Source organism: Stenella coeruleoalba (genome assembly GCF_951394435.1).
Source record: "Stenella coeruleoalba genome assembly, chromosome: 17".
Lineage (NCBI taxonomy): Eukaryota > Metazoa > Chordata > Mammalia > Artiodactyla > Delphinidae > Stenella > Stenella coeruleoalba.
In genome coordinates, this window is record NC_137163.1 from 7,933,736 (window position 1) to 7,950,325 (window position 16,590).

Below are 16,590 nucleotides of genomic sequence, written 5' to 3' on the forward strand. Positions count from 1 at the left end.
GCTGCAAGAAGAGAAGGAATTCTGGAAGCTCCAGGAGGGAAGAAAGGAATTTCATGGCATTTTGATTCTCTTGTAAGTTGATTTCAAAGCCAAAGCTGCCCACAACTGGCTTATTCATAGCAGCACCCCTCTTCAAGGCTTCAGGGGCTTCCCTGGCAGGATTTGAATCCAGCCCCACGGAGAAGGGCTTGGCTGGATCTGCTAGTGCCCATCCATTTTGGAAGCCTGGGAGACCAAGTTGCTGGAAAAGGCGACTGAAATTAAACGTACCTCTTGGGCCCAGGGCTCCAGACAAGTTAAACTGCATGACATTCTCCAAAAATCTCCCTCCAAAGAGGTTTTGCTGGAGTCGCTTTGGGTTGGTGGTGAACTGCAGGGCAAGACGGGCCAGCTCTTGGGAGGGAAGAATCCCTCTGATGGCTTCTTTGAGGAGACTTTCTAGGGCAGCAAACCGTGTATCCTGCCCTTGTACCATTGGGTGGAGAATCCCAGAATCCACAAAGAGCTCCTTGATCAAGGAGGGGCAGGATGAGGCAAATCCAGTGACTCTCTGAGAGCCCGGTCCTTCCTCGGGAGCCAGGAACAAGTCATGCCGGCTGAAGTAGCCCGAGGGCCCAAAGCGGAGTCTGGAAATGGCCCGCCGCCTCTCAGAGGGACAGGACTGGTCTTCAGCTGCAGGAGAAATGCAAACAGAGATGCAAACAGAGAAACGGTTTTACTATCACCAGCAACCCTGCCACAAGGCCTCAGATCTTTCTGGTAGTGAGATGAAAAAAGTCAGTCAGGGACCGAATTCACACCTCTTGCTTCTCTGTATCTTTGTATTAACACTTTCTTCCTTCCCCCTGAGCAGAACCCGTGGCTCCCATCTTGGGGAGTAAGGACTCCAGGTGACTTGACTTTCTCTCCTAGATTTCATTACAGGGTGACCTCCCCCTCAGGCTGGGCTCAGAGACACCAGCTCACTTTCTGGAACGTTGACCACACATTCACCAGCATGAATGGTGTCTCTTCACCAGGTGTCCTGCCTCGCCCAATATTCAAGTCCACCTGGAACCTCAGAATGTGATCTCACTTGGAATGAGCATCTCTGCAGATGTCATTAGTTAAGATGAGGTCATACTGGATTAGGGTGGGCCCTAAATCCAATGACTGATGTCCTTAAAAAATGCCATGTTACAGAGAAGATACACGGGGAAGAAAAACACAGGAAGATGGATGCAGAGGCAAGAGTGAGGCAGCTATAAGCCAATGAATGCCAATGATTGCCAGCAAACATCAGAAGCTAGGAAGGGGCACGGAAGGAGTCTACTCTGGAGCCTTCCGAGGGAGCGCGGCCCTGCTGACACCTTGATTTCAGACTTTTGGCCTGCAGGACTGTGAGAGAATAAACGTCTGTTATTTTAAGCCACCCAGTTTGTGGTCATTTCTTACGGCCCCCCTAGGAAACTACTATACCAACAAATTCCTATTTGTTTTTAATGAAATGTTGTTTTCCAGTATTCTCCTACTGGAATTCTTAATGGCCTTTAATGCTTCATCATATGCTCTTCATGTGGCTTCCAATTCCTCCTTGTGGGTCATTTCATCTAGGCTAACTCGTTTGTAGTCTGTTTGAGGATAAGAACCATACTTTAAGTGCTATTGGTATTTCCCATAATTAGAAATATTTTCCTATGTTTCAACATATTGATACAGTATTTAGGAATTATGATATTTCCCATAATATAATACAATAATGCCCACTCAGCAAACACACTTAGCACATTCTCCCAGGCTTCTTGACCTTCCCTTGAAATTATTAATTAGATAGTATTAACTCAGTTAACTCAATATATGTGTGGTCAGGTCATTCTATCTGAATATCCTAAGTTGACTGTCATCCCATTCAGAGAGATTTTAAATTCAAACTCCGATTGTCTCAGTCACATAGGTGGAAGGGAGAGAGCTCCATTTTTCTCCATAAAACCATAAATCTTAGAAGTCCTTTGCGATCCACCCACCCGCAACTTTTCCAAATAATTCTTTTCCCTCAATTCACATGGGTGCCAAAAAGGAAGTCAGCCAATTTTCCTCTGTAACCAGGCAATAAAGAGCTGGAACTTGCGGTCAGAGAGAGTGAGAAAGACTGGCAACATCTGAACACATAACACATCCGTCCATGAGGCCACAGCTTCCTCTAATGGATATTACAGCAAGGTATGGAAGAAATCAAGCTCACGGCTCGGCTTACTCTCTTTCCAAATTAAGAGCATATTGTGTCCATTCATTTGTTATGTAGAGTTACCAAGGCAAAAAAAAAAAAAAAGAAAATTCAGATATTCGTTCCATGTGGCATTTGTTTCCATGGAAACAGGACTGATACACCAGAGAGAAAAAGTAAAAAAATATATATGATCCATGCATTTGGAAGTACTTTTGGTTTTAATTTGGAAGACCACAGTTCTTCATTTTTACCTGGAAATTGGAGGGCACAATATTCTCTGGGTTTTAATAGAACCAAAGTGTAATTGTAAAACTATCTTCAAGGCAGAGCTTCAGAATGTTCTTTTTCTACATCCTCACACTTAGCAGATAGGATGGTACCCAATACTGTGCCAAGAACTCAAAATGTTAAGTTGGAGAAATCAACTGGTTTACCAGGAAGTATTGAAAGAACATTAACACATGTCTATTTTGAGCCTCTAAAAAGACTGTACTCCTCCTTCACTGTTTCAGATCTTGCCCAGGCCATCCAGTTCACCTAAACTGGAAGCCTGCAAGTGCTCCTGGATTCCCCCCGCTCCACCGCTAACACCTTTCAGGGTCTCACTGCAAGGTGGAACAGTCTTTTTTTTTTAACATTTTCTTTTTTTGATGTGGACCATTTTTAACGTCTTTATTGAATTTGTTACAATATTGCTTCTGTTTTACGTTTTGGTTTTTTGGCCACGAGGCATGTGGGATCTCAGCTCCCCGACCAGGGATCGAACTCACACCCCCTGCGTTGGAAGGCGAAGTCCTAACCAGTGGACCGCCAGGGAAGTCCCTGGAATGGAGTCTTACTGGGATGCCTGGTGACATGTCTCAAGTCCACACCCTCTTCCACAGCCCGCTACTTCTACTTCAGTATTGCTTCCTGTCCTGGGCTGAATAGGCTCCCCAGAACTCATGTCCTTCCTGGAACCTCAGATGTGATCTTCTTTCGAAACGGGGTTATTGTAGATGTAATGAGTTAAGATGGGGTCCTACTGGAGTAGGCTCTACTACTCTAGAGTGCTCTTAATTATAGGATTAAGTGGGCTCTTAATCCTATACAACTAGTGTCGTTACAAGAAGAGGAGATGAGATACAGAGGCAGACACCCAGGGAGACAGCCATGTGACAACAGAGGCAGAGTGTGGAGTTATGCAGTCACGAGCCAAGGAACACCAAAGACTGTTGGCGTACAAAAGAATGAAACAATGCCATTTGCAGCAACATGGATGGACCTAGAGATTATCATACTGACTGAAGTAAGTCAGACAGAGAAAGACAAATATCGTATGATATTGCTTATATGTGGAATCTAAAACAAGGGTACAAATGAACTTACCTACAAAACAGAAATAGAGTCACAGATGTAGAAAACAAATTTATGGTTACCAGGGGGTAAGGGTGGGGAGGGACAAATTGGGAGTTTGGGATCGACATATACACACTACTATGTATAAAATAGATAACTAATAAGGACCTACTGTATAGCACAGGGAACTCTACTCAGTAGTCTGTAATGGCCTATATGGAAAAGAATCTAAGAAAGAGTGTATATGTATATGTATATGTATAACTGATTCACTTTGCTGTACACCTGAAACTAACACAGCATTGTAAATCAACTATACTCCAATAAAAATTAAAAAATAAAACAATTACGTTTCTGTCTAAAAACACAAAGATTGTTGGCGACTATCACAAACCAGGAAGAGGCAAGGAAGGATTCTCCCCTGAAGCCTTGAGAGCGAGCATGGCCCTGCTGACACCTTGATTTTAGACTTCTAGCCTTTAGAACTGTGCAAGAATAGATTTCTGTTGTTCTAAGCCACTCAGTTTGTGGTCATCTGTTACAGCCACGCCAGGAAAGTAACATAGGCCCCTTATCTCTCTTCAGGACACTGCAATGACCTTCAAACGCCCCACTACCTGCAGCTTGATGCTCCTGTACAATCTGTCCTCCAAAATGCCTGGGCTGTCTTTCCTACACACCAACCCCACACGGCACTCTCCAGCTTAAAAACCCTCAACAGCTCCTCTGACCCTCCAGGATGAAGCCCCCAAGCCTTTGCTTTGCTATGAAAGACCTTACTACCCCTGCCTTTCAGAGTTCCCCACCCCAAACATACTCCAACATGCTTTTTCTCTATCCTTCTCGCGGATTCACTGTTCATTAGCTCACCAATGCCTATTACAGATCTTCCTCCACTGTGGCGGGGTGACATCCTGATAAACCCATCGTAAGCAGAAAATATCATGAAGTCGAAAACGCACTGAATATCCAACATTGTAGCTTAGCCTCGCCTACCTTAAATGTACTCAGAACACTTACATTAGCGTACAGTTGGGTAAAATCATCTTAACACGAAGCCCATTTTATAATAAAGTGCTGAATATCTCATGTAAGTATTTTTTTTTTTTTTGGCCTCACCGTGATGCTTGCAGGATCTTGGTTCCCCGACCAGGATTTGAACATGGGCCCCGGCAGTGAAAGTGCCAAGTCCTAACCACTAGATGGCCAGGGAATTCCCTCATGCAATTTATTGGATACTGTACTGAAAGGGAAAGACAGCATAGCTGTCTGGGTACAGAATGGTCATAAGTGTATGGGTTACAATCTAGTGGCTAATGGGGGGAGCTGCGGCTCACTGCCGTTGCCCATCATCACGAGAAAGTTTCATACCGCATATCTCTAGGCCGGGAAATGATCGAGATTCAAAGCACTGTTTCTACTGAATGTGTATCATTTTTGCACCATTGCAAAGTCAAAAAATTGTAAGTCAAACCATCATAAGTTGGGACCCTTTCGTATTTATATCCTTATAATTTTGTTTCTCCTGCTCTTTGTAGAGAGAACACCTCTCTTTATTTTCCTCCTTCAGGAGACATCTTTATTTTAGAAGATGTTCAACAAGTGTCACCTCTTCCATGAAGCCTTCCTGGATATTTCCTTGTCATACATGCTGCGAGATAGGATTGACCCGGCTCTGCTCTGTGCTCCTTCAGCTATCAGCACACACTTCTCTCATGGCACGTGTACACTTAATTCTTCTACTATTCTCTGAGCTCCCTGAGGAAGCAACCATGCCTGATGCAGGACAAGAAATGTGCTGGAAATTAATGATGATAAACAGGTTTGCATCATGTTGAACCTGAAAGGCCTGTGGGGGCACCCTCAGGAGGCAGTGGAATTAATGGGTTATGAAGAGGTCCATCTGGAGAGACACTTAAAGTCACATAACCTGACGAGAACAAGAGAGGAGGCCTGGAGAGGACACCCACCACAGGACGGAGGTTCCCCTTGACGCCGCGTCCCCTGGATCTCCCGTCCCTGGGCGTCCACACACCAGCACGGTCCATCCCTCTGGCACTGTACCGCCTGGTACTCCCCATCTGGGCGGCAGCTCGGAGCGCAGGGGTGACCGAAGCTGGTGGCTGTAAACCGCTCCACTTCACATTTCGTGGGGCCTACAAGAGATCCGCGTGGTAAAGGAAAGGACAGTTGGTGTGTTTACAGCATGCGTTCTGGGCGCTGGTAAGACTGTTTCAATCACTGCACCCACTTTGCTGGGACAGCCACAGAGACTGCAGCGACTTGAAACCCGAGTGGTTTTCTCCTAGCAGAAACACACACATCTGCCGTCGGCTTAGTACTTACATCGGAATCTGCCAGAGATGACTAGCTGCACCGCTAGGAACCGTCTCTGCAGTATTCGGTACAGGGTGGTCTCAGTGAAGGTGGAAGCAAGGTCCAGGCCAGCAAAAACGGTGTCGTAAATTTCATCGAGTAGCAGCTCCAAACCTGAGCCAAGACAGCAAGCGTTTGGAGGGATGGGTTCATTCAGACAGGAGGCCCTGACCTCGCTGCGTAAACAGATACAAAGAGGCCAGAGCCTCCACTGGCATCATTGTGCTTTGGGTCTGAACAAGGCTTTAATGGTTTTCAAAGTCAGGGCGGCTGTGTATGGTTGCACAGTTTGTTCACAGCACAAGGGAGCACAGCTGAGAGAGTGAGAGATTGCAGTCCATCCTGGGTCCTACTTGCCACGCTTGGAGCTGCATCTGCGCAGGGGAGGGGTGGGGTGGGGCAGGGGCTGGGCACCTCTTTCCAGTGTGTGCAAAGGCACCACGTAGACTAGCAGCAGCTGTGTTTAAAGGACCGTCCCTGAAAGTTTGCGAAGGCCACGCCCTCCTCCATATCCAGGGCAGCCCAGCCGCTGTTTCTGATTGACAGGGAGTGACATTTAGGCTCTCGGGTCTGGCGAATGCGCTTACCTGTCTCAGCCAGCTCCCGCCCTTGGCTGTCCACACAGTGACAATACCCAGACACCTCCGGAAACCTTCTGCGAAAGGAACTGAAGGTCACAAATGCATCTGGGAACCTAAGAGACAATGGATTTATGACCACCGTTTCATAAAAAGCAAGTCATCATGAGCTCTTCCTGTAGAAATAAATTAATGTGGCCTCATTTCATCTGGGGAAAAGAAATGGCTGCTTCTTTATTTCATGCCATTTGCTCCATGCTTCCTGCAGTAAATGTATTTTTTTTTTTTCTAAATTGGTTGTCCTTGGCCAGAGCGAGGCTGGACCTGTGAAAATAAAGCTGTGCTTGGCTGTCATCCACTAATTAGCATTTTTCTCACTCGTGGCATTTGACCAATTTATGCCCAAGCGTGTGTCTCATAGGACCAGGCAGAAAACAGTTAATGAGCATTGCATTAACAAGTTCCTTTACCAGAATATAACCCTAGAGACTAAGGGCCAAGTGTGCTTTACAGACATATGGTACACATTGTAGATGATCTCATTTGGGGAGATCAGACGACTTCAGATCCCTTTACAACTTTTCAAGAGCTTGAAAGGAAGCCAGATTCCAGGATAGGAAATTCTTATGTAGGCCATTTCCCAGTCCCACAGTTGAAAAAAACACCAAATCAATGTGACATCACTAACAAGGACTAAACATCCCTTGCCATAAATTGAGGAAAAGGATGCCTAAATCCTGCCTGACCCGGCAATTGCTAAAGGGAGCTAATTGGCTGGGCTCCCCATCCTGGAAGTAATATGAAGCCCAGGTGAGTGACGTAAAGCTGTATCAGGAGTTCTTCCCACGTGCAATGACATAGCAACCAGAGAGGATTTGTTCATGTTTATGCAACACTGAGAGATTTATTGTATGCCCTATATAGCAAGTCTATGAAACCAAGTATAGTATGTTTCTACCTACATCTGGAAATATATCCCCAACCAATAAGTTAGCAGAAAAGCAGCTCTCTGCACAGATAGGTCTACTGCTGTGTAATATATTCTAGCAAAATGTTGAAAACAACCTTAATGTCCAAAGATATGAAAATTAAAAGTGAATTATAGTAAACCCCCCAAACGAATGCATGCATAACATTATGTAAAAAGCGTAGAATACAAAATGGCATGTACATATACTACAATTACTCCTATGCACATGAACCAGTATTGGAAGGGAATATATTTGCAGGAACTGCTCAGAGCCTGAACACAGGGTGCACGAGTATTAGTTAATCTGAATGTAAATGAATGCACAAAACAAGACCTATGAACGCACTGTAGAATTATGGATTTTTTCCATGTTGTTGGTCTATGACTATGTGTATGTGAGTTAAATTAAAAAGAATGTTACACTAAATGAGTTGAATAAAAGAAACTAAAAACTCACTTGGCCCAGTTGCTCCCACTGACAGGAGGTATATGACAGAAGTTCATTCATTGGAACATGGGACAATTCAATTACAAAAGTGCTAATAATAGTAGCATAATCATTTCCATTTATTGAACACTAATCTGTAGAAGACAACCTGCAAAATGTTTAATATATGTTGACTCATTTAATTCATTTAACCCTCCTAAAAGGCAGGTGGTATTTTTTTCATGCCCATTTTAGAGGTTAAAAAAGTGAGGTGTATTGGCCATGGGTCTTGAACCAGTGGTGGGAACGGGGGTTCAAATCCAGGGCTTCACCACCACGTGATCTCTGCTAATGGTGTTACGCAGTGTGTTTGGCTGTACCCAGTTCCTGCCCCATATCCTGAGAGGCAGTCCTCTGTTTTGACACTCTTCTTTCTAGGCTGGACACTGAGCTTTTCCTGGCATCTAATAGAGAGTGATGGGTCACTCAGCTGGCCCGAGGTTCTGAAGCCCATTCCAGCATGAGGCACGGGAAGTTTAAATCACTCCAGTCCCACATTCCACCAATTCAACCCAGAGACCCAACTCAACCTTCAACTAATGGAAAAGGATGCTTCCCTTTCTTTGGATTTTATCAGGATAAGAATAAAAGAGTCCTCAAGAAGGAAAATTGTAGTGGAGGGGAAAATGATGGCGTTTCTGCTTTTATGTTCAGATTGTGGCCAACACAAAGTTAGAGAAATCACAAATGAGGCTCCGTGCGATACAAAATGTCAGGCCCTGCCAGGCGTCCGGTCCTGCTCACCTGCAGGGTAGGATTCGTGCCCCTGGACCCAGGGAGCCAACACCCCCTACTCAGTCAGATGCTCCAACCCTCTCCCGGATAGCCCCTCCAGACATCTCGCCATTGATGAAGACTAGCAGAGCCCTCCTCAAAGTCAAGCGCTATGACTCCCACAGTGCCTGGGGCACTGCAGACACTGCAGAGGGTCCTGTGAGTGTAACAGGTGATGAGTCCACGAGGATGTCTCCACACACAGTCGCTCACACATTCAGGTAACGAGGCCCCTTTACCACATGTTATGACGCATCTGCTCCTTCCCCCTGGATCACCTGTATCGCATGGGTTGCCAAGGCATTTGAAGAAGTTTGAACGAGCTCAGTCACTAAGGACGAGAACTGATAAAGAAACCAACTGAATTTAATTCGGGTCACTAAAGCCTTGATAATGGCATCGGCTCTTAAGCCCTTTACTACAATCTGCTTCGCCAGAATACGCTTCCCTAGTTAGTGGTTAGGTAAGGGCAATGTGAAAGGTGGGGGAGGGGCCAGAAGGACTAGCAAAGCTCACTCCATCACGTCACCCCATCATGACATGTTCTTTTGGTCACCGGCCAAACAAGTGTAGTTAACAGCTGCCTTTTTCAAGAGGCAAAAGGACCTGCCTTAAATGGGCAAATGCTGTGGCCAAGTTCAAGTGTATATCATCACCCAGCACATCAAGAACCCACAACAAACAGGTTGGCAAATGAGGCTTCCAGGCTCCCTGTGGCCCCATGGAAACAGGTCAACTGCCTTACGCCACTTCTCCATGTGAATTTCCCATAGAAATCGCCTCAGATTCAATATGCCAAAAGCAAATTTGTGACTTTTCCTTTCCAGACTCTTCCTGTACCATCCATCCAGAAACCAGACCTTGGAGTCCTCCTTAATGTTTTCTCTCCCTCGCCTCCCATATATGTTCCTTCACCAAGTTCCATGGAGTCTACCAAGTCAATATTTGTCCAATCCCACTCCATCTCACCATGGTCCTCTCCATCACCTGCTCTGGTCCAAGTTGACAGCACCTCTCACCTGGACTAGTACGGTAGCCTCCGAACTTGTAGAGTCGCCCCCAGGCACCCATTCTGCTCTTCCCTGACCCCAGTCCATTCTTTTCAAAATCCAAGTCTGATGGTTAATAAGATATACCCAACTCCCTCTCAGGCTTAAAATTCTTGATGCAGTATTGGGGACGTACTGAAACTAAAAATTACTCCTTGTTTATGTGAAATTCAAATATCACTGGCCATCCGGTAGTTTTTCAACTGGCGACCCTAGGTGTTATATCTAGACTCTCCACGTAGCCTCCGTGGCTCCTGACACTTTGCCCCAGTGGAGTCACTGGGGCTGGCACTGCCCAGGTCTGCTTATCAGAAAATTCCTGAATATGGCTGGGCTTCCAGTAACCAGCCACCTGACCCTTCCCATGACCTTCTTAAATCAGAATTCGCTCAGAGACATGCTTGCTTACATAAAAGAAAGGCTCCCGTTTCAAGGGTAAACTTTTTTTGTTCCTTAACAATGGATGCTTAGTCCTGAATGTTTGCCTTTAACTCGACTGCCCTCTGGTGGAAGCAGCTATGAATTGTGCCTCAAGCTGGCACCTGCAAGAAGTTCTTTGATGACTGTAGGCCTACTGTATGCAAGGCTCTGTGCTCTATGCTGTGGGGAACAGAGATGAACTGAGGTTTTGTGGGATGGTAAAAGGAGACAGACAGCTCTGGGACCCACCAACTGTGATTCCTAGGCTAGGGTCCTTAACTTCTGTGCTTCAGATTCCCCATTGTATGCCAGAGACCATCAGTTCCAATTATTTTTGTAAATATTGAAGTAAATGAAAGGATCTCAAATTCCCTGTATATAGTGAACATCCAGTTGAACTTGAACTGAGCACACGTTGGTTTGTATCAATGAGCATCAGTAAATCAGGCTGTTTGCAGATTCCTATGTGCACACGGGCAGGCCTTGTGGGGCGGGGAGGGGAATGTAACCTACATTTGCTGAATGTAACCTACATTTGCTGAAGCTGGTGATCTTCCTCACAGATGCATAATAATTTACAATTTTCGCAGTGGTTTCACAGACAAGGGCTCAGCATATCTTCACCGTGACCTAATGAGCCAGTGTTGTCCTTACAGATGGGGACACTGAGGCTCAGAGAAGTAAGTGACCAGGTCACTTTGCCAGCAGTGACAGAGTCAGAATGAGGGTCACAGGGCAAATGCTATGGGGCCAGGCGGGTAATGCAAACAGATGGAGCAGAGGTATATGGCAGCAGGACACGGAGAGACCCAGAGCAGCGGCGGGGGGCAGCGCTCAGTCCAAAGAGAACCAGCTTCTTGGTGCCATGCGACAATGCATGTAGCCCTCACCCTTGTTCTTCAGAATCAGGAATTCAGAATTTTGTGTGTTATGTAGAACATATAAAATTGCTGATGTTCAACTATTTTTACCTACACAAACGGAAATTTCACAGGATTCTACTTAAAATCCCCCAGTTTTTAAAACACTATGCAGCTCAAAAGAGACTTATCTCTGGGACAGTTCTTGGTCACAGGCTTTTATCTGTGACCTCTCCCGGCACATCCCTCTCTCTCATAGGGAAAGAAACTTGTTGTTTTGAAAGCCAGCCACATAAAGGCTCAGGTTCTCCAAGAGAATTCCTATCAGTATTCACAGACTAATATTCTTATTTATTTTCACTCAGAATGTTTCAATTATATCTGAAGTCTGTGTGAGCCCTTTACAGTAATAGAGTAGCCATCTTGAATAACCAGAAGCTATCCAGTTATTTGGGCCAAGATCTATGATGCACCTCCCTTTTCATATTTGTTATTTAAATCTTTAAACTCATTGATAAGTGCAAACATACATGCAATTTATAAAAACGGTCCACGTTTTTTACGGAGCCATCATTTTTCCTTTTCCGCTGGTTCCCTTCTCCACAGCAACCTGACCCTCAAGGCGGCTGTGATAACCACACACTATGTGCTCATTCATGCTTTTCTCTGCACCCACCTAATCCTATATGGACACAAGCACGATCACATAATATGAACGTAATATAGAATCATATATGCACATGAAGGGACCTGTCTGATGTTTGTTCTCTAAAAATTAAATCCTCTTACATGATCTGTACCTTGTGTATCGTATTATCTTAATGGGCTGCAGAATCCTCTCCGAATCAACTGGAATTGTTGATTTGCATTTTTTTTAAAAGGCTGCAGAAATATTTATGGCAGGTACACATTTATCCAGCCATCCACCTTGGGTTGTCAGCCACTTTGTTCCCAGTTTTTGGCTACAATAAACAACAATGCAGTAGACCTCCCAGAACGTACATCTTCACATTGTGGTGTTTTCATCTCCACGGGCTGGCCGGACCAGAAGGTTCGCCTGTTTTTAATCTGAATGGCTATTGCCAGCCCGCTCTGTGGGGAATGCTGTAGCCCTTCAGTCCGTCACAGCAAAGGAGCGTGAGGCCTCTGTCCGTTCCCACGGGCTGCGTGTCTCACACACACACACGCGCGTGAGCACGCGCGCGTCCCAGCATACAGTCCCAAAGCGAGCGGGAGCTTTGGCAGGAGATGGGAAGGGATGGCCCGTGACGAGCACGCTCAGGGGCCCAGCAGCCCTTACCTGTTGTAGCTGTGGACCAAGTCGAAGATCATCATGTCCGTGGTGTTGACGAACTTGCACTGCACAGACATGAAGGCTCCGTCTGGAGAACACTGGGGCGGGGACTTGTCCCCCACCCCATGGAGGAGACGGCGATTTCTTATCTCACAGCTCCCTGGACCTAAACATTTCCAAGAAAACAATTTTTAATTCTCCCATACAAGGAGGTGTGTATGCTTCTGCAGTGGAGGTGCATGGGTTCATACGACACTCGTGACAGCATCCCAAACAGGGACTAAGGCCTGGGACAGGAGATGCTCCTTGAAATCCTACTTACTCTTCTAATGATCAGCCGGTGAATGTTGCTGTCCACCACATGGAACTATCAGAAGGAATAAAACCTTCCTAAAATCCCTTCCTTCTCTGTGTCGAGGGCCAGGTCCTCTGCCTTTTCTCGGGGAGCCCTGACCCCGTTTTGGTTCCGATATGGGAGGCCGCCCACAGCCTCCACCTCCTCATGGGGTGCTGGTGCCGCTGGGACTTACATCGTGTCGGCCTCCCTCGCTGGCGGGTCCCGTACACCTCCATCCCTTCCGTGTCCACACACCAGCACTGCTCCCGTCGCAGGTCGCACTGCACGGGCTCGTAATCCCCCGAATCCTGACACTGAGGGAGGTAGGATGTGGCCGTGCTGTTGATGTAGCTGCTCAGTAAGATCTGCTGCTTCTGCAGCTGGCAGAACGACAGACCTGTGGCAACAAAGAGTGGCGTCAGAGCAGGACAGCAGGGACGACGTAGGGGTCGTAACCCAGGAGGACCCTTCTCCCTCCCCAGAGGCGGGAAGGCAGGGCAGTCCTTCCCACAGCCCATGGGTGCTTGATGAGCTGGCAACAGCCTCAGGACCAGCGTTCCAACTGCCCAACTCTGTATCCCAGGATTTCTCCTGACATCCTGCGGACCGAGCTTGGAAGGGCAGGTTTCATCGTGTCCCATGGGTCCCCGGGACACCCCACAGCCCTGCCACTGCAGAGGTGCAGTGTGAATGGAGTACACAGGCTGCTGTTGACAGCTTGTCTGAATTCAACTTTCCCCGCACACTTGCTGTGTGACCTTGAGGAAGTCTGTCACCTCTCTGTGCCCCACTCACGTTATCTACAGAATTAAAATACAACTGTCTTCTTCAGGTGCATGAGGACTAGTGACGTTAGTGATTACTGCTCCTACTGAATACCTACTGTGGGCCGGGTGTCTTATGTGCATTTTAAATCCTCTCAACCATCACAGTTGATCCTATAGCAGACACTACATTCTTGTTACAGACAAGGAACAAGAACTCAGTGAGAGCATGGGACCCAGCAGCATGCTGGCCCCCAAAACCAGTGCCCAAAACAGAGCTTTGCTCCATTAAAGGATAAGTGGTTCCAAGCTCAGTTTCACAATTTTAAGATGACCAGTGTAAACTGACCTTTGTTTTAGGCTGAACTGTGACATGCTTTAAATGGGGACTGGGCTTTCTCTGACTACTCATCGTAACAACCATTTTAACAGGAAAGTTTTCACCTCAGTCTCAAATTTTAGAAACACCCCAGGTGAAAGAACACTTCCTGTGCCCGTGGCTGCTTTCTGGTTTCAGAGACCTTTGATGTCTGCTCCCTGTTGCTTCCTTCTTAGCACCAGGCACCGAGCCTGGCACATGGGGGAATTCAGAGGCGACAGCTAAACAAATGACTTGTCAAGTTGGTTTTCACAGCAGTCCCGTAGGAGATAGGGTCGAATTCAAAGGGGAAGATCCAGCAGCCCATGGGGAGACTCACCCTTGACACACCCAAGCCTAGTGCTCTACCCAGGATGTGAGCTGTCCCCAGCGGGTCCCCCCGCCAACTTACAGGATGCAGGCCGCCCAGGCTGCCGGCTGCCGGGCACTTCCCTGCCGTCGGCGTCCACACACCAGCAGGAGCCTCCATCCTTCCCGCACTGGACAGTCCTGGGGGCAGGAGACACAGTCAGGTAGGTACCTTTCTTCTTCCTTTCCATCCCTCCAAGCCTTAATTCATTTAAACTGGGAAGAGATTGGTGTGGAGCAGGGCAGGTGACTAGAGAAAGGGAAAGCGCTGACACCTGTGACAGCCCCGCACATTCATTCTCCACCAGGCCAGTCTGCCAGCCCTGTAGCAAAGGCCACCCTGGTGTCCACGCTCCTGCCCCATGGAGGCTGCAGAGGGTAAAGGTGCCCCTTACGTGGACCAGAAGTGGGCAGACAGTGGCCTGGGTTATGGTTACTCAGGAAGCGCTCCATGGGTCTCCAAGGGGAAGTGATGGCTAAACTGAGGGGGAGGGGCGGACAGGTGTTATACCAGGGGCCTAAGAAGGTAAAAGGTGTTCCAGGTAAAGAGAACTTCGTATGCAAAACCTTCTGAGGAGGAGCAGGGCTGGCTTGAACCTGCACGTGGCCAGGAAAGAGACACGAGAACAGCTAGATACTGATTAAATAAGGCGGCAAAGGTGAACCATCCTCCTAACCCCTCTGCTCCAGAACTCCCAGAGCTCCAAGCAGGGACTGGCCTTTGCACTGGCCTTCGCTCTCGAGAGTAGGTAAGCGCTTCGTTAGGCACACAAAGCAAGCTTGTGAATAAAATGGAGCTGGGGTGGGGGGTGACGGATGTCTCAGGGATGTTTCCCAGAACACAGCCCTAGAGACGGAGTTCCCCTTGTTCAAACGTGGCTGGAACAGCGTGGGGAAAGTGAAACACATGCAAAGGGTTCCTGTGTGTTATCACTCCACTCTCCCGGGAGAGAGTCCCGGGCCCCAAGTTCTTGTGAGGGCAGCCAAAAACCCCTTTCAGAGAGGAGCCCAGTGGGGAGACAGCGTCATGCAGCCCAGAGGGCCGAACTCAGCACAGCTTGGAGGCAGCCACTGACCTGAGTTCAGAGGCCCCTGCTTCCCTCCACCTCTGACTCATCAAGAGGATGCAGGGAGGAGAAGAGGCACCAAAGCATCCGTCATGTGATCTCCCCACCCCGGCGCCCCTTATTAAAGTAAAGCTTTGGCAGGAAAGGAGGGGGCATCCTTGGTTCTGGCTGGAATGGAGCATGGGTTGGGGCACTCTGGGTCAGATGACTCAGTGTTGATTAGTCTGAGGATCTCAGTGGCAGGCACCCTCCAGGTGACAGTAGCCACATCTCACGTTCAAGGAGGAGAGTAAAGGGAGGGTGGGAAGGGTGGACGGGGGACAGGAATGAGATGTGCTTTAAGGCCTCCAAGGCCCCTGAGTCCACATGGCTGGAGTAGCCTTACTGGAAGCTGCCATCCTCAGCGCACTGGGGAACGTAGTCTGCTCCCTTCAGAAAGGCCGCCTCCCTCTGCTGCTCACACGGACGGAGAGGCTGGGCGTCCACCTGGTACTCTGCACAAAGGAAGTGATTCATCAGAGAGGAGTTGCTGGTCTGGATTCCAGTAAGAGAGACGGGCTCCCTAAAGGCACAGATGCTCTTCCGGGTTTTATTTCCAGCACCACCATCAAGTATGTTCTAACTTGCAATTTTGCAGCTACTCACACTTTTTCCAAGTATGACATTGGCTCCCGTAATCCCCTGGGAGGCATTATCTCCACCTTACCCATGTGGCCCTAAGACTTGGGCAGGGAATGTCCTCTGTTCAAGATCATACAGCTGGCAGGAGAAGGGTTCAAAGTGAACCCTTGGATTGCACGTTCCCCCAGCGAGCAGCTGGGTCAGGTCAGAACACCATAAAGGAGATGCTCTTGAATTTACCAAGGCACTCCCTGCGGACAGAGCACCTTCCTGGTCCCGCATGGAATACAAAATAACTCCCATGTGTCTTATTTTCCATGGAGAATGTGTGTAACATGCAGGAGCTTATGCCGAAATCAGTCACAACTGCTTACTTTCCCAGCGAGGAAGCAAGCTGAGACTTATCCGAAGTCACAGGCTAAGTGGCTGAGCCGCAGCTAGAACTTAGGTCTATTTCATGCCACCAGTAGATTTGTGTTTTTCACTACCTGCTATTTCTCAAATATCCCACACGGATAACCTAGTACTTGAGATCTCTAAGAGAATAAAAAAAAACAACAGCAATGCCAAAATTTGCCAACAGGGTGGGGTGGGGGAGAGCTAGAATCCGACGAGGAATATCTGGTTTCCCATCTCCTCTCCACAAATCACTGACTCCGTGACCTCAGACCATCCAGTTTCCCTCTCAAGACCCTCTGTCTCTTCATCTGAAAAGGGAAGAG

The 16,590-nt window shown here is 47.6% G+C and overlaps 1 protein-coding gene across 1 annotated transcript; it reads right to left on the reverse strand.

Annotated features, from left to right (window-relative positions):
- Nucleotides 1-132: 132 nt before the first annotated feature.
- On the reverse strand, nucleotides 133-16,107 carry LOC307176054 (thyroglobulin-like; the record flags this gene model as incomplete). Its single annotated transcript, XM_079901800.1, has 10 exons — nucleotides 15,633-16,107; nucleotides 14,224-14,321; nucleotides 12,883-13,086; nucleotides 12,359-12,518; nucleotides 6,508-6,614; nucleotides 5,891-6,034; nucleotides 5,515-5,700; nucleotides 473-672; nucleotides 271-370; nucleotides 133-152 (listed from the first exon to the last, which is right to left on the reverse strand). The coding sequence occupies exons 1-10, from the start codon at nucleotides 15,761-15,763 to the stop codon at nucleotides 133-135; spliced, it is 1,350 nt and encodes a 449-aa protein (XP_079757926.1). The 5' UTR covers nucleotides 15,764-16,107.
- Nucleotides 16,108-16,590: the final 483 nt, after the last annotated feature.